We start from the raw sequence: 17,229 nt of genomic DNA, 5'->3' as shown, positions 1-17,229 counted from the left end.
ACACGGGGAAAAATCCAAGAGGTTCTGTAGACAGGGAGACAGGGTTAAGGACGATGCACAGAGGAAAACACTCTTCACTAAACTTGCTGTAGCTTTGACTTTACTAACGCGTGGTAGACAACGATCCAGCGACGAACAGCAGTCACCTCCTGGCTTAAATGCTGCTCCCCTTAATGAGACACCTGGGTCTCATCTCCCGAGGGCGTGGGCCAAGGGCATGAACCCACAGTGAGTTCCGCCCCGGCGAGAGAGAAGAGGAAGAGAAACAGAGAGGGCTGATCAGCGTGCAGCTGATCCGCCTGGCCGTGACACCATTACCTCCCAACTGAAAAGGATCTATGTTGAATATATATTAAAATGTCCTTTACACTAACCGTCTATATGCAACTTTTTCTCCAAATTAACTAACAGAAGTCTCTATCCTTTTTTAGGTTTCATCTTACGGTGGTTTCCTGACTTACCAGTCCAAATCATTCGGGATTCCCAGTGAGGGGATGAATCCGATTGGGAAAAGACCTGATGTTGTCCTAACTGTACGTAATGCTAGGAGTTTTCTTTTCTTTTCTTTCTTTCTTTTTTGGTTACAGTGGCAGTGTATTTATCCATGTCATTATTTTTTCCTCAGGGTCATAACATGACTCTGATCCACACATCTCCACAAGCTCCACTTCCAGACAGGCTCTATCAAGGCAGAGTACAGATGTTGGAGGTAAAGGACTACACTTTCTTATAACCATTTTATTTTCTCTTTCTCTCCATACTGATTTCTCAGGATAAATCTGTAAACTTTGTGTTGTTTGCAGGGGAACTGGCGACACGCTATCAACAACAGGCCTGTCTCCAGAGAGGAACTGATGATGGTCTTGGCTGGTCTGGTGGGCCTTAGAATCCGAGCCTTGTACTTCACCCAGAGCCAGAGACTCAGCTTGGGTGAGGTGGGCCTAGAAGGGGCCACAACCTCAGGGACTGGAGGTCCTAGTAACTTAGTGGAGAAATGTTCCTGCCCCTCTCAGTATACTGGTGACTCCTGTGAGGTGAGTTTGAAGGCCATCAAATATGTTGTATGGACAGAAGTATTGGGCCACCTCCCTTAATCTTTGCTTAAAAGTTGCCAGTGCTCTGCTGACACAGTAACTACAGAGTTCCAGACCTCCTCTCGCATTAACATCAGCACAAAAACTATGTGCTGGGAGCTTCATGGCATGGATTTCCATGGCAGCTACTCTAGGTGTATTGTGTAGGTGGCCCTGTACTTTTATCCACATAGTGTATTTGGTAGTCTTGCATTCTCCTTGGCTTCCTGTCACGTTCGGGTCAAATCTGATTGATTTACAACTTAAAACACTCATAAATATTGTGTTTTACATGTGATTGCCTCAAGGCCTTATGACATCCTCCACACTATGCACTTGAACATATAAAAGAGATGATCACCTCTTTAATTGAATTTTCACACACATACACACACATTGGGCCCTTACCCCCTGAAAGACCCCCTGAAAGACCCACTGAACGAGCCACTGAACGAACCACTGAACAAGGTCAAATTTGCTGTTTTATGGACACTTTTCCATTTTCACTCCCTAACCTTAATAAATCTTCACTCCTGATGTACTGAACAATGTTCAATTCAAGTCAGTTAAATTTAAAGTTGATTTATCAGATTCTCAGTGTTGATAAAATTTGTATGCACATAATGATAAAGAAAAAAACGTCATGAAATACCAAATGATGTGATTGAAATATAGCTTTTGTATATGTAGTCCATACCGGTCGTATCCTGTTAAATCTAATATTAAGGAAGGCACGATTGGGACTTTCCTATCATCATTAAGGCAACATGAGTAATATGATCAATGACACATTGATGAGTTAACATATTTTTATGCTTTCCCGGCCATTGTTGCTACAAATCATCTAGTGATACAAGCCCAGTTCTGAAAAACTGAGAAACCGTGTAAAATGCAAATACAAAACAGAACCCAATAATTTACAAATCTGACAATTCCGTATTTTATTAATTTGAATAGAACATATAGAACACAATCTGTTTAATCTGAGACATTTTACTATTTCACGAAAAATATCAGCTCATTTTCCCAACTTCTTTTAGGTGTGTTGCTGCCATAAAGTAGCTCATTTTTTTTCTTCGAATAATAAAATGTCTCACTTAAACATTTGATAAGTTTTCTATCTTCTATTTTGACTAAATTATGGCTTGATGAGGTTTGCAAATCATTTAAATCTGTTTTTATTTACATTTCAAACAGTGTCCCAGCTTTTCCGGAATTTCTTTGCACTGAAATATTTTATTTTGATGGTGAATGAGATTAGTTTGGCTTTTTGTAAGCCTCCTTAACTTCTCAGTAGATTTGAATTCAATACAGCGAATCAATGACAAGAACACGTGTCACTTTCTTTCTGTACTTCTGTACTATATCATTTCTTTAGGGATCAATAAAGTATTCTGATTCTGATTCACACTTGTGATCGCTCATGAGCTGGGATGAGCAACTACATCAGTAGCTCATCAATTAACTAAGATGTTTCTCCACACGTAGTTCTAACTTTTATTTTGGCTTTAGTTCACAATAACATTTGTTTAAGAAGCAAGAAAGTGTGGAGGAGTGCATTGACTGAAGAGCTGGGCCTCCTTTCATATTTCTAGGCTGCCTTGACATGTCTGGGCCAAGAACCGCACCCTTTACCTCAGAAAAATGTACAAGGGTGGAATTTGATGGAAAATAACATCCAGAGAGCTGTGCAGAAAAATTATGTAGCCCTGGGCTGGGATACGTCGCGCAATCATGCAGACATAATATTTGTGATTATAAAATTATAATCGCTGGTGTGGATACAGCGCAGAGAAATGTAGAAGGGAAATCTTTCCTTGAATGGAAAGGAGGCTGAGTTGATCCAGAGGCTGATGTAGTTTGTGCTTCCCAAACTTGATTTGTGTGCAGTTTTCCACCCAGGAGTGGATTAAACATGATAACAGAGCTTATTAAAGGGGAGAACAACGTGTAAAGGAGAACACATATTATGTGAACTAGGGGAAAAAATGAAAAGCTTTAGATATGTTGCTTGTTTGTTGAAGTGCTGTTGCGATAGATTACTAACTGCCCCCCTCTCTGTGTGCGTGTGTGTGTGTGCTTGATCCACCATCTTGGGTGTGTTGATAGGAAGTTGACTACATGTGCCCAGAGGCTATATGACAACGAGCCTCGCCTTGATGTGTGAGGTGTGTTGCATAGCAACATAGCATTACTCGTAAACCTGAGTGATTTTGCCTTAGTGCACCTAATATGCGTGTGTCTGTAAATACAGCCGGCACGCCTAGTTGTGTCTGCTGTGTGTTTGTGCAGCGTGATTCAGGTGCGGTCTATCGATGTCTAACTAGCCTCCTGGTCATGTATTCTTGCAAAAGCCCTCTTATAAATCACACACGTATACAGAGAATATTACTGAATGGTAATACCGTGCTGAATGTTTTACTTGCTTTTCAAGTAAAAGGCTCAATTACCACAGCCTTTTAACTTTGAAGTAAATACAGCAATATTGTGATTTTCTTTTTTTCTGTGATGACATCCGATTTCTTTTGTGGGCATTCACATCCTACACCCATTTTTTCACTGCGAATAGAACAGAATAGAAAAAAATGGAATGGAATAGAATAGAATAGTTTATTCCAAATATACCTAAAATAACAAGCGAAAAGGAAAACTTAAAAACATTGAGTCTTCATGAATATCTCTATGTCTACAAAATGTGTCTTGAACCATTCTGTGTGTGCGTGTGCGTATAAGAGCAGGAATGGGGCAGACACTGCATGTAAGCACTTGCACTTGTGTGTTCTTGTGTCTGCAAACACTCATGCTGAGCTGAGAGGCTGAGTCAGGTAAATGGGTGTGTCTTCTTTGTACCGGTGCGGTTGAGTGCGAGCGTTTCCATTTAAAAGGCAGAGGGAAAGGGTGTCAGATTATTTCACGCGGACTAAACACTGGGAATGTCAGATAGCTATATGGATAGATATTGGCGTAGAAGGGTTCTGCTCCAGACCCTGATATATTGGACTTTTATTGGACTTTGCTGCGCTGGGCACAGGCCCTTTGACAGAGCAGATCCACCCCAGCACAGCAGACTTCATGACAGATGGGCTCAGAGGATACAATACCCTAAGCTTACCGACCGGGGAACTCAGAGGATTGAGTATCCATCGATAAATGACAGAGGACAGATGCTTCAATATCCTTCTATTGATGACAGTGATGCCAGTTCTCAGATTCAGGTAAAAAATCAGAGGGTGTGATATGTTATTTATACTTTTACTCTGGGTTACACTGTGTCAAGTGTAGATCCCTAGTCGCTGGAAGACTGTTATCTCTGACCCCAAAGGGCGTGCTAAGAGTTAACCGTTAATCCAAATGATATCAGAATAACGGTTAAAAGTTAAAGATTGAAAGTTAATTTCTGCCTGAATTTTCACACTCCCTGACACCAAACAGAGCTACATTCATCCTGTGTGACAACATGTTTGCGGTGTTTTATTGAGTTTTAGGGTTTTTTCCATATTGTCCAAAAGGTGTGCAATATGATATGAAATATGGGCAAACAGATTTTTTAAAATTGTTAATAACTAATGGTAGTTTGCAAATTAATGAGTAAGATTTTTGAAAATAATTCTTCAAAAATTACCAAATTTCCCTGCCCTCCCCTCATATTTCTCAGTATATTATCAAAGGTATACTCGATGATGTTGTGTTTTAATGATATTAGAGAATTAACTTTAAGTATACTGCCAAAGTTCCTTGAACATAAAATCGCCTTAAATATAGATGTACTTATATGTCTTCGCATTTGTGTTTTTCTTCTTCAGAAATGTCAGCCTGGTTACTACAAAGATGGCAGCAGTCCTTTCCTGGCCCTCTGTGTTGCCTGTGAGTGCAACGGTCTCTCCGATGAGTGTGAAGACAGGACAGGGCGGTGCCTGGTAAGAAATACACTTAACTCTTACCTCCTGGTATGACTCCATGACCACTGGTACGCAGAAAGCAACAAACATGAACGACCAAGAATGACTACTTCAGCCCAGCTGACTCCATTGTGATGCATCGTTTAGTCAGAGTCCAGACCCTCTCACCTTCAGGGCACATCTTTTGGCACACATTTATTGCACAACCCGGCCTCCTTTCAGTTGTTGCTGTGTTTGTTTTAAAAAAAAAATCACCATCTAAAGAATTTTTTGTTATGCGTTATTTGATTTCCCATTTTTTGTACTTCCTCGCTTACTTTACATAGATAGATTTGCCTTAATGCACTTCCTAAACTAAGCTTTGTTGTATTATTATGATACAACACACTCAAGACTGGGCTTGTGGATACAATGCATGCGTGGATGCACACATTCACAGCCAAATGGACACAACAAGTAAATCAAACACACTACTGATAGTTTTAGCAGAGGCATGTTTTTTTTCCCTCTTGCCCCTCAGATGTTTGCTTCTGTGCCAGTGTAATAAAAAAGGCTTGGTTTCCGGGAGATAAACATGTCTGTCAAATGCTAGCTGCTGTGTACACACAGGTTTTTTTTCCACACATTAAATATCCACTATTATCTTTTTAGATCTTCATTCTGCCCTGTTTTAATGGGTACATTATGTGTTTTTCAGAACTGTCGGTACAACACAGCTGGGGATCGATGTGAGCGCTGCAAAGAAGGTTACTATGGAGACGCAGCTCTCAGGACGTGCAGAGCGTGCCCATGCCCATTCACCACTAGCACAAAGAAGTGAGTTAAAAAAAAAAATCAAAGCCTAAACTGCTATATTACAATTGCACTTATAATTTAGTGACAAAAATTAATCTCCTTGTGGGTCTGCAGTTTTGCGGTAGGTTGCAGAGAGGTGTATGGAAACATCGAGTGTATATGCAGAACAGGCTACGCTGGTAGCAGGTGTGAGAGGTGAGTGTCCCTGCATAGAATGATCAGGCTGTTATATAATTGTGTGCAGGTTAAAACACTGCTGATTATTTCTAATTTGTCTTCTTATTCTTTTTTTGAAATCTCTTTCCCATAGGTGTGCTCCTGGTTACTATGGCGATCCACTGATCCCAAGAGGAAGTTGCCGCCCCTGTAACTGTGCTGGCAATGGCAACAGCTGTGATCCCAGAACTGGAGGTAAGTTTGTGGAACCTAATTTAAAAAAAAAAAAGCTACATTTTAATCATGTCAGGCTTAATTTTTAAATATGTGGTTTTTAATGGGTTTATTTTTTCACAGTTTGCAAGAATGCACTGGAGCCAGGAGACACAACCACAGATGAACAATGCCAAGGTGAATTAAAAGAAAGATTCGAGGCTGTACGGCGTGGCATGCTATTTGATTAAATTTGGTTTGATTCTTTGCTAATTGCATTTGCTTTTGTATTTCAGAGTGTGATAATTGCGCCCAGACTTTATTACATGACTTAGAGGAGCTAGATAATGACCTGGTAAAGATCAAGGCTGAGCTGGGCAATGCCACTGCCAGCGCCTCCTCTCAGGACAGGCTGAAAAAGCTGGAGAAGGCTATGGCAGACACCAAGGTAACACATTAGTGTACTGTAGCCCCCGCATATAACTCTGAGAGAGCCATTGGATTGTTTAGAATTTGTCCTTTGCACACTATACACACACACAAACACAAACAATATGGTACACAATGGGAATATGTTCCAAGATGATAATGATAACCAGTGAAAGTATGTTTTGTTCCACAGTTAAAGACCATTGACGGGTGTTTTTGTCATTATTCTTCCACTTATAATTTCTGTGGTACATTTGTCTGCTCCCTTTGTTTCACATATACACAGGCACAAGTGAACAAGTCTTAAAACAAATCTCATCTGCCTCATGTTTCAGTGTCTGACTTGACGCCACTGAAATCACATTTTGCTACTGTAACTTTTGCAGGTTCTTGTTAGCAAATTCCGCTCTGACGTCAATACAGAAAAACTCAAAGTTGAGCAGCTGGAAAATGACATGGACACTCTTGAAGACGACATTCGTTCCCTCAAAGACAAGGTATAGGATGCCTAATACGTTGTTAATATTCTTTCATGTGCTGATATGTCAGGAATTGTGTGTGAATGTGTGGGATTGTGTTATGTATTAAGGCTGACCAGAGGGCTTCTGAGGCTGACAATGCAGTCGGAGATGCTGACAAAACCCACAAGAGAGCCGAGGATTTGAAATCAAAGATCGAGCAGAAAATAAAAGGTAACAGGAGCATTACATTCGTTTCGAAGCTAAACTCTGTCCCTTTTCTTGTCGCTGTCCTGTTGTGTTTTAAACTTTTTTTTGTCCCCCTACTCTGTCCTTTGTTCCGTTTATAATTGGTTCACTAGTTTCTATGATTTTCTGATTTAATGCTACTGTCAGTCCTTTAATATTAACTGCATATGTGTGTGGTTATGTTTGCTTGAAGATCTCCTGAAAGAACTTGAGAATGAGGATAAGAGGGGTGATGTGCCTGCTGAAAACTTTCAGCTTTATGAAAAAGCTAAGACAATGGTGAAAGAGATGGAAGACAAGAATTTCACTCCTGAGATGACCGCTGCAAAGAAAGAAAGCGATGAAGCCAAGAAATGTATGACAGTAAAATCCCAGAAGCACCTGATTATAACACGTGTATTCTGAATACTGAAACGGTTAAACATTAACGTCAAATAACATTCCCATTATTTATTCTTTATACTTCAGTGCTGGACTACATCAAAAATAATGTAAGTAAGCAGTGTGATGAAAATGAGGCTGCAGCGGATCAGATTCGAGGTCTTCTGGAGGGTTACGAAGCCAAGCTGAAAGAGCTGGACAAGGCCTTGAAAGATGCAGCGGACTTAGTGAAAAATGCCAATGCCCAGAATGGCCTTAATGCTAAGACACTAGGAGATCTGCAGGTAATGAATGAAAGAGGTGCTAAGAAGCTAATTAGCTAACGACCACACATGCATGTTGATTAATAGTTTGTAACTTTGCGTGAAAGACCCAAGCTGTTTTTTTGTTTTGTTTTAGTAGTTAAATATATCTTGTGTAATACTTTGACTCGCATTGTAAATATAAGATATTATCAACACAGTAAAAATGCCTCATGTGTTACTCTTGTAGTATGTTTTATTGCAGCAGAGCTAGTCTCTCTAATTGAAGTGATTCCTTTGTTACCCACAGAAACGCACCGAAGACTTAAAAAATGAGCGGAAGATAGTCGAGGACCAGATGACCTTGGCCAAGAATGAGCTACAGAAAACAGAAGATTTGGTGAAAATGCTCTTAGACGATAAAACGGTACATTTGGCAAAGCTTTTTTTTTTTTTTACCTCAAATATTCCATCCACTGAGATTTATGCACTCTCACGCCTTTTATTTACCTGATTTATAATATGAACCAAAACATTTCAACTATGTAGCATACCTTTCATTCAGCTCTTGAACACTGTTTTTGCTTGTTGTGCTTGCGGGTGAGGTCAGTGTTGTTTTGTGGGATTGTGACTTTACCTGCACCCGTTCACCTGCCCCTTTTCCTCTGTAGGAGTATGAGCAGCTGGCAGCACAGCTGGATGGCGCCAAGACGGATTTGACCAAGAAAGTAAATGAAATTTCTAAGGCTGCGGCCAAGAAGGACATCGTGGAGGCTGCCGAAGACCATGCTAAAAACCTAGAAAAGATTGCAAAGGATATTGAGGAGTACGTAAACCAAATTTTTAATGAGTGGTTTATTGACATGGAGTCAGCTGTGTGTGATATATAAGATTTCCTGGTTTGTTTGTTTTTTTAAAGTTTAATTAAATAATTCTCTCTGTGTCTGGGTTGTTTTCTTTCCATGACATCTTGTATAATAGTGCCGTGAAGAATGCAAGCGGACGAACTGAGGTGCGCAACGCGAAAGATGCTATTGAGGCCTACAAGAATATCACAGATGCCATAAATGCAGCCGAGGCAGCTGCTAAGGAAGCCAAAGTTGCTGCAGAGAGCACCTTAAATGTAAGTCAAACATTTAAGTAAATATACAGGCATGCTTTTTGACATGAAGTAAATTCAGTATTAGAAAGGATTTTCAAATGAATACAGAGTTGTTTAAAAACATGTTTTTTTCTTCTTGATTTAGAATGTAACAAACCAGAAGCTCACAGAAAAGGCAAAAGAGCTGAAGAGTCAGAGTAAAGAACTACTGACTGAGGCAGAGCAAGCAGAGAAAGACCTTAATGGTATTCAGTCATCTTCTTAAGTTATCATATTTACAATAACCCAAAAGCGCAGATGCTAATTCTCGGTTTCTACAAACAGACACTGCTGACAACATCACTGACCTGAATAAGCGCATTAATGATGCCAAGAAGAAGAAGAAAGCTCTTGAGAAAGACCTTCTTGATGCACAGGGACAGTTAAAAGACATCACGAGAGGTAGAGTAATGCAAATCATGTGGTGATTTTAATCACATTAAAGTGTTTCTGGTAGATGTAAGATACTTAACTATTTTTTGCTTTTGATTTTTCCCCACCAGATGACATTGCAGCTAAGATAAATGAGGCCAAGCAGAAGGCTGCTTCAGCCAATCAAACAGCCAGTGACACAATGGACAAACTCAACAAAATGAGAAACGAACTTAATAAGATCAATGTGTCTCCCGGGAGCTCTAACCTAAACGGTATATTGGACGATGTCAACCAGACAGGTGAGATTTGGAAAATTTGCTTTTAGACCCAGTCAGCAATACTTTTGCATTTCCTTTTTTCTCCAGTTTTTAATGCACTTTTAGAAAATGTTTACTTTTTTTTTCTCTCACCTTTCTTGTTTTTCCAGTGAATAATTTGCTAAACACCATCCCATCTCTGACCAATAAGATCTCAACAGTAGAGAACCTGACCTCACAGGTTTCACCCATTAGCAACATATCTGAAAACATCAAAATGCTCAAAGATCTAATTGAACAAGCCAGGGACGCAGCTAACAAGGTAAGGTTGTTCTGTAAATACAGCTATGGGTTTTCCTCCCTAGCAAAAGTGAAATATACCTGTTCCCTGTATAATATCTTTACTAGCAGGGCTTCATTTTTCCTTTTTTTCCCTTGTGTTTTGTACAGGTTACAGTCCCTATAAACTTCCAAGGTAATGGTCATGTGGAGCTTCATCCACCAAAGAATCTGGATGATCTGAAAGCCTACACAACCATATCTCTGATGCTACAGAGACCTTCAGGGCGGGGAGATGGAAAACGCAGACGCAGGCAGGCCACAGAAGATAACATGTTTGTGTTATACCTTGGCAACAGAGATGTAAGTATTCCCAACTGCAGATGAACATTTCAAAGCTGTGATGTTTTTTTATTCTGATTTTACAACCTGTGTCTTTCAGTCCACAAAGAACTACATAGGTATGTTTTTGAGGAACAATGACTTGTATGGTGTGTACAACCTCAATGGAGATACGTACGAGATAAAAACGGGAGCCATCACTAGGTCTGGACTTGAGCCAGCAACATTTGATAGGGTGGACCTGCGCAGGTAAATTGAAAACTTCCCTCTATAAATGCTGTGTCAGCATTTTAAATGGCAACATAAATAAAAAATGTATTAACGATGCCAATATGGTAGATGTGATTAAAATAATTATTTGTTTTCCCTTTTATGATTTAGAATTTACCGGGATGCAGAAATGATCCTTACCAAAGCTATAACCTCAAACAAAGAATCCCCACCTCCAATTAAGGACGACACTCAAGGACAAGAATCCAAGGATCTCCTGGATCTCAGTCCCGATGACATTGTTTTCTATGTTGGAGGCTACCCAGCCAACTTCACTGTAAGGAGCACAGATATATAAAACATACTACTATGTATCGGTTTTGCAGCAGCATGGATTTTACTAATACCTTTTCCTGTTTTGCTCCTCATCAGCCTCCAGCTTCCTTCAGATACCCCAATTACAAAGGCTGCATTGAATTTTTCTCTCTTAATGACAGAGCTGTCAGTCTCTATAATTTCAAAAGAAAAGACAATATTAATGAGGGGTCTCCATGCAAGAGGTACGTCATATGATGATTAGTATTGTGTGCAGCTAAACACTACAGTGTCTCTTTCACAGCATTTCATTTTGTGAAACTGCCATTTAACTTGCAGTTTAATCAAGTGTTTAATATCTTTCGTCTTGGTTCTTTATGGCAAAATATAAAGAAATCACGGGTGGCTCAAGACTTTTGCACAGTGCTGCATGTGTTACTATATGCTATTACTCTTAATCAATGTAAATGGCATTAAGTTTAGCAATAAGTAATAACTGTCTCACTGATTTTCCATTACAGGTATGTTAAACCTCTTGATTCAGACTACTACGAAGGCACCGGATTTGGCCGAGTGCTGGTGGATAATACAGCGACCACCTTTAGCATCACTATGTCCGTTAATACGCGCTCACAAAATGGCCTACTCTTATATATAGGAAGTGAGGTAAATTCTGTTCAAGTGAAACTTTAAAAATGGACACACATCTTGATACACTGCAAATAAAATTCTATGTACTCTTTGCAAGAACTTGATTACCTTCTTTGTTTCACAGGACCAGTACTTCTATGTCACCATGGAGGAGGCAGTCGTTTTTATACATAGTTCTTTCTTTGAGACACCAGCTTCTAATAAGCAGAAGGTTTTCCTGGTAAGATGCTTTTTTTAATCTTTTTTTTTTGCAGTCATTCACGTTTTGCAGTCATTCACGTTCTTAAGGATAATTACTATTACTTGTCTATTACAATTCAAAGCACTGGTCGTCTGACTGAATTTTGCTTCTATTCGCTTTCTTCAGACAGAAGACTGGGTTGATATACAAGTCTATGTGATAACAAAGAAACAGTTCATGGTGCGTGTGGGAGGTAATGAAGCTGCTAAAGCCCAAGCTGATTTCGACACACAAAACATTAAAGATGTCTATATTGGTGGTGCACCTCAACACTTGAGGGAACGGTATGTGTACGCATGATTCCTCCATTTAGTTTGTGTTGTGTTCTGTCACGTTTTCCCACTTTATTGAGAATAACTTTTTTTGGTTTCCCATAAAGGCATAACATCACCATACAGCCATTTAGAGGATGCTTGAAGAATCTGAAGCTGAATAAAGGCTTTAAGCCCCTTGATGAAAAAGTGGGCATCATTAAAGGCTGTCCTGTGGAATCGCTGGTATGAAGACAGTTACTGGCATTTATATATCTGCACAAATCACAGCGTGTTCTGTGTAAATTGACATGTTCTGTGTTTTGTACTTACAGAGTGTACGTAAAGCAGAGTTCACTTTAGGAAGCACTCTCTCAGGTAACCTTGAAGGCTTTACTCTGGATAGCGACGTGACCATTTCCCTTGGATTTAAGAGCACAGAGAATGAGGGTCTTATTTTGCGAGACAAACAGGAGGTCAGGCTTCCAACTTATTTTTGACATCTCTTGCAACTGTGACATTAAAGACCAGATTTTTTTCACAACAGGTAGAATTAGATCATATACAGAAATGGTTTCCTTGTCTATTTTTTCAGGCTAATGGGATTGACATTAAAATGGAAAACGGCTACGTGATTGTCTATTTCAACAACAAGATGTGGAAATCTACCAAACAGTACAATGACGGGCGTTGGCATTACGTGACTGTGACGAAAAGAAGCGGAGGGTATGGAGGAAGCAATGATTTTTCATTCATGATCAATTAATACAACTAGTTATACTTTTATAGTGAGTGCCGTTTTTGGAAATCGATAAGGACACTGTGGGCACAGCTGCTTATACCTTGTTGGCGAACACCAGACACATAAATGTAGTTTGAAAAAATATTCTTAATAAATGCTTCTAAAGCATACATGTACAAAACCTTTTTCCAGGATCCGGATGGTTATTGATGATGAGGATAAAGGGCAGGAGGAGAGCAGGGACCACTTCATACCTGACACAAGTGGCTCTCTCGTCCTGGGAAATGAGAATTTCAAAGGCTGCATTTCCAACCTCTACACAAGACGGTAAAATTCCCCACAAGTTTGAAATACTTTAAACATTTATGGAGTCAAACTGTGGTTATGTGCCATGTCATATATATTCATTTTCTTAAATGGGGTTTCTTTTATTTTATAATTCACGGTGATTCCCTGTGATTTCAGGCCAGCCAGTCTGTACAAGGCTGAGGACCTCAGCAGATTCAAGCCTGACGGAAAGGTTTTCGTGGATGTGTGTTCTCCCTTGTCTCCCGTTCAACTGATGCTGGACCGTAACTCTAAGAAGGTGAGAGATTGTTTTACATGTCCACACACACTCGAATTCATTTGAATAAGTTTGGTGTGTTAATGGCACTAAGTGCACAAGTGGAAAATCCATAGATTTGGATGAAATGATTTCCCTTTTTACAAACCAGATCAACATGTTTTTAAATCCATATAACAAAGCCATATAATGTGATAGCAAAAATGTGACTTTATTAACATGTGAAGCTTGATTTCTCTCCTTGGATGTAAGTTACACCAAGTTTAATATTCTTTTGAAAATTGCTTTAATTGTCTTCACCTTGTTGACAATGTTCACGTTATATTTTGCTGCCTCATTTCCAGAGATAAAGAAGAAGGAGTCCTAAGACCTGCTGATGCTGTCAAGAATCTAATACTGATTGAAAAACTGCCTTTGCAAACCACAGTGTTATGTAGCTTATGCACCAGCCCGTTCATCTCCAGTGTACTTCAATAAAAAAAAAAAAAACTTGCATGAAATGAATGGCATGAATGTTTCAAGTAACCATAATAATTACAAAATGTATTGTATTTCAAAGTTGCTACTCTATTTAATTTAAGTATCTACAAATCTGTTAATAACAACCTTGAAATTGTTTCATGTCTCTTCTCTTTCTTCCATGTAACACTCTAATAATCATTCACAAGCATGTTCCCACTAACTCACTGATGCACAGTTATGACTCGTTATTGAAAATATTGAAATATGAATATTGCACCCTCGCTTATATGATGAAGTGCTGCTCATAATGCTTTAGCAGCTGCTTTCACCTTTAACACTGATAATATCCAATAAAAACAACAGGGATTCATCAGCATTTTCTTGCAAATTCTCCTGTTTAGCTGTTAAAGTTTACGTATTTATTTATGGTATTTGACACAAGGCCAAATGATATATTTCAAATGCTGTTTAAAACACACACCAAACATGAACCCTGGCTGATGTGGACCACCTTAGCCCTGTAACATTTTGTGTGTCGATGTACACTGTATAAACTAAATGAGTACAGAAGCATATCCTGGGTTTAGATGAGAGTGCCTCGCCACGCCATATGTAGAGCTCACTCGTTAGGTACCATTAACATTCAAATCTTTCTTCAAAATCACGAAACTCACACTACTTCTTGTGATCACAGCTGCCCTCGTATGCTCACCCTCACTATAAAAATTAGCCTTTAGTCATTTTCTGAAAACCTTCAACCCACAATTATTTTATTGAATAATGAATTCTCATCTGCTGAATGGGTTTAAATTCAGGATAATAATCAATTGACACTACACCCTACACTTCATTTAAAATAAGCCAGAAAAAAGAGAGAGAAATATTAAAAGGTCTAAATGGTGAAGATGCTGTGTTCTGAAAAAAGGTCATGGTCCACTCGGTTTTCATATTCAATAATTATCCTACTGTTTTCAATATGTAAGCTGGCCCTCATCCATTTTTACATTTTTATCATATCACAACCTCCTCAGCCACAACAGTGTTGTTTTCTTGACTATATGCCAGACTGAAATCACTCAAAACACTGGCAAGCTCCTACTTTTTTTCTTTTTTCTTTTTTACGCTGATGCTGAAAGTTTAATAAGCACAAATCACACACGTGTGTGTAAACAGAAAGATGGTGGGAGTTATGCTACTCCCAAGAGAATGTGGTTATTAAAACTCCAAATATATCCACCATACTCGCTGCTGTGCTTACAGTTATGACCCACCGTCTGGCATTAACAGCTACATGTATGAATCGAGTTTTCTGAACTGTTTCTCAATGTGTTGAGTTTACGTTCTGCATCACAACAGAAGCCAAACATGTATAAGGAATAATGGATAAAAGATTCTTGACCAAACCATTTTTAATCTGTGATTAAAAGCAGATAATGTTGGCAGATTAAACGTTTTAGAAGGACACACGTGTAATCTTGGAGATTTTTGAATATTTTCTGGCATTTTATTGATCAATAATTGGCTGTAATTAAAGAAAATCAGGAAATCAATTAATAAATAAAGTAATGGTCATCTTCATTCACTAAATTTCACACCTGTGGGTGGGGGAGGACTTTTTTTTCACTTTCTGAAGATGCAATAAAGAATATATGCAGTATTTTCATGTACAATATGACAGTTATTCTTTTTTTTTTTTTTAACCACATCTTGTACCATCGCTGACACAGTGGAAGCAAAAATCCTGAGACTTAACAAAGGAGTTTTGAGCTGTTAAAAGGAAAACTGTTGCTGAGGGTTTCTGTTGTGTTTGTGTTGTTTTAGGATGATGTGAAACCTGTGAGCAATGAGAGTGTGTCAGCATGTGCGTTACCAGCCATGGATCAACATGCTTATCGCCTTGGAGGGACTGTTAGCAGACTGAGCTACAGCCTTCCTCTACAGGTCCTGCAACCCAGGTAAGTAAACAGTCTGATACACAATCATGCATATGTATAAATCCTTACATGTAAGATTAATAAATGTGAAGTGTACTTGTTTGAGTTTACCAATTCAAAATCAGTATTTATTTCTTTTTTTGGTTCTCCACAGACCGCATTTCTCTCTTGAAGTCAGGACTCGATCGCATGAAGGCATGCTGTTCTTTGCTGCAACCAGAGGAGGGCAATCTCATCTTGCTTTATACATGTCGAAGGGCAGGATCAGGCTTTCTGTGGGCAAACAGAAGATCTTCAACCGAGAAAAGTACAATGATGGAAAGTGGCACACGGTCAGTTCATTGCATTTATATCAACAAAAACCCCTCTAATTGCTAAAAAAAAAAAAAAAAAAAAAAAAAGTGAAACACTTTATGTTTACAGGTAATGTTCAGTTTGGAAAAGAAGAAATTCCGGCTGGTTGTAGACGGAATAAGAGCTCAGGATGGGCAGCTGACTAATGCAGAGCTGTCATCCATGAAGCAGCAATTCCTGTCCCCTGTCTACTTGGGCAGTACCCCACATTCCCTTCACAAAGAGTTAAAGGTTTAAAACAATAACAATGCAAATTTCACACAACTAATTCAATTTAGTGTCTATTTATTTTATAAATTTGTTATGCTTTCACTTTCAGTCGAAGGGCCTTCCGAAGCACAGTGTGTCTGGCTGCGTACGCAATTTTAAGATGAATGGAGCGCAAATGTCAAATCCAACCGCGAATCATGGTTCTGGCCCCTGCTTTGAGGGACAGACACAAAGAGGCGCTTACTTCTCAGGGAATGGAGCACACGTCGTTGTCAGTGAGTAAAGCTTTCTTCACAACAATCTGACAGCTAATCTTTTAAAGTTCATTTGATTGAGGAACATCATCACAATTTTCTTTTTAATTTTGTAATATCAGATGACTAAATAATAACAATAACAAAATAAACCAGAAAAAGCAATTTCCTAGCAAAAATGCAGTATGAATGCTGAAAATGTGAAGATTGCGCCTGAATTGCTTAAATATATTTGAAGTATCAGAAGCTCAACTTGCTGAATGAGCTTAATTGCGTAAGATTACCAAAACATCATCTGGCTTATGTGTAAACTGAAAAATGTGCTAAAAAAAAAACAACTAAAAAAAGTATAAAGTATAAACTTAAATTTAGAAAAAAAAAGAACCACAACTTGAAGCACAAGCTCATCAAAATGTCCCCTCCTAAAACTCTTTACAAGTACACACACACACACACACACACACACAGACAGACGGGAGTGAAACAGTGGGTGTGAGAGTGTGTGCCTTTCTGTTTCTATGCCAATCAAACAGTCTGAATCTGCTGAACTTGAATCCACCAATCAGGAGCAGCTTGAGTCTGTGTCTGTCTTACCACCAACACACAGAGGAAATTGCTGCTGAGATACCCAGAAACAAACAGGAGCAATATGAAAGTTGTAGATCTGACAAACATTTGACTCTTTGAGTATAAGAAGCAGGGCGTGCATTTTTTGTGTCTGTACCAGTAAAATTGACCGAGAAATGGCAGT

At 39.0% G+C, this 17,229-nt stretch overlaps 1 protein-coding gene across 3 annotated transcripts in view; it reads left to right on the top strand.

Moving 5' to 3' along the window:
• Nucleotides 1-17,229, top strand: part of LOC146648089 (laminin subunit alpha-3-like) — a 62,118-nt gene that overhangs the window by 40,470 nt on the left and 4,419 nt on the right. For 2 of the 3 annotated variants that reach the window (XM_085389094.1, XM_085389095.1), the window contains exons 38-73: nucleotides 432-533; nucleotides 626-709; nucleotides 804-1,034; nucleotides 4,877-4,990; nucleotides 5,670-5,788; nucleotides 5,882-5,962; nucleotides 6,078-6,178; nucleotides 6,281-6,334; nucleotides 6,433-6,584; nucleotides 6,952-7,062; nucleotides 7,155-7,257; nucleotides 7,466-7,627; nucleotides 7,741-7,937; nucleotides 8,206-8,322; nucleotides 8,567-8,721; nucleotides 8,877-9,018; nucleotides 9,143-9,242; nucleotides 9,322-9,438; nucleotides 9,540-9,710; nucleotides 9,839-9,990; nucleotides 10,119-10,310; nucleotides 10,390-10,538; nucleotides 10,671-10,836; nucleotides 10,932-11,059; nucleotides 11,336-11,480; nucleotides 11,590-11,685; nucleotides 11,833-11,990; nucleotides 12,086-12,203; nucleotides 12,293-12,433; nucleotides 12,553-12,683; nucleotides 12,892-13,026; nucleotides 13,165-13,285; nucleotides 15,548-15,681; nucleotides 15,815-15,992; nucleotides 16,084-16,245; nucleotides 16,334-16,499. In XM_085389094.1, coding sequence (XP_085245220.1) covers nucleotides 432-533; nucleotides 626-709; nucleotides 804-1,034; nucleotides 4,877-4,990; nucleotides 5,670-5,788; nucleotides 5,882-5,962; nucleotides 6,078-6,178; nucleotides 6,281-6,334; nucleotides 6,433-6,584; nucleotides 6,952-7,062; nucleotides 7,155-7,257; nucleotides 7,466-7,627; nucleotides 7,741-7,937; nucleotides 8,206-8,322; nucleotides 8,567-8,721; nucleotides 8,877-9,018; nucleotides 9,143-9,242; nucleotides 9,322-9,438; nucleotides 9,540-9,710; nucleotides 9,839-9,990; nucleotides 10,119-10,310; nucleotides 10,390-10,538; nucleotides 10,671-10,836; nucleotides 10,932-11,059; nucleotides 11,336-11,480; nucleotides 11,590-11,685; nucleotides 11,833-11,990; nucleotides 12,086-12,203; nucleotides 12,293-12,433; nucleotides 12,553-12,683; nucleotides 12,892-13,026; nucleotides 13,165-13,285; nucleotides 15,548-15,681; nucleotides 15,815-15,992; nucleotides 16,084-16,245; nucleotides 16,334-16,499 — 4,885 coding nt within the window. Of the gene's footprint in view, nucleotides 1-431; nucleotides 534-625; nucleotides 710-803; nucleotides 1,035-4,876; nucleotides 4,991-5,669; nucleotides 5,789-5,881; nucleotides 5,963-6,077; nucleotides 6,179-6,280; nucleotides 6,335-6,432; nucleotides 6,585-6,951; nucleotides 7,063-7,154; nucleotides 7,258-7,465; nucleotides 7,628-7,740; nucleotides 7,938-8,205; nucleotides 8,323-8,566; nucleotides 8,722-8,876; nucleotides 9,019-9,142; nucleotides 9,243-9,321; nucleotides 9,439-9,539; nucleotides 9,711-9,838; nucleotides 9,991-10,118; nucleotides 10,311-10,389; nucleotides 10,539-10,670; nucleotides 10,837-10,931; nucleotides 11,060-11,335; nucleotides 11,481-11,589; nucleotides 11,686-11,832; nucleotides 11,991-12,085; nucleotides 12,204-12,292; nucleotides 12,434-12,552; nucleotides 12,684-12,891; nucleotides 13,027-13,164; nucleotides 13,286-13,608; nucleotides 15,528-15,547; nucleotides 15,682-15,814; nucleotides 15,993-16,083; nucleotides 16,246-16,333; nucleotides 16,500-17,229 lie in introns of those variants that run through there. The other variant, XM_085389096.1, reaches the window with a different exon arrangement.

Source organism: Rhamphochromis longiceps, linkage group LG18, assembly GCF_057381845.1.
Source record: "Rhamphochromis longiceps isolate RC_006_pf linkage group LG18, R_longiceps_female_GT1.1, whole genome shotgun sequence".
NCBI classification, from domain to species: Eukaryota; Metazoa; Chordata; class Actinopteri; order Cichliformes; family Cichlidae; genus Rhamphochromis; species Rhamphochromis longiceps.
Note: the sequence above shows the minus strand (reverse complement) of the source record. Positions and strands in the feature narration are given on the sequence as shown.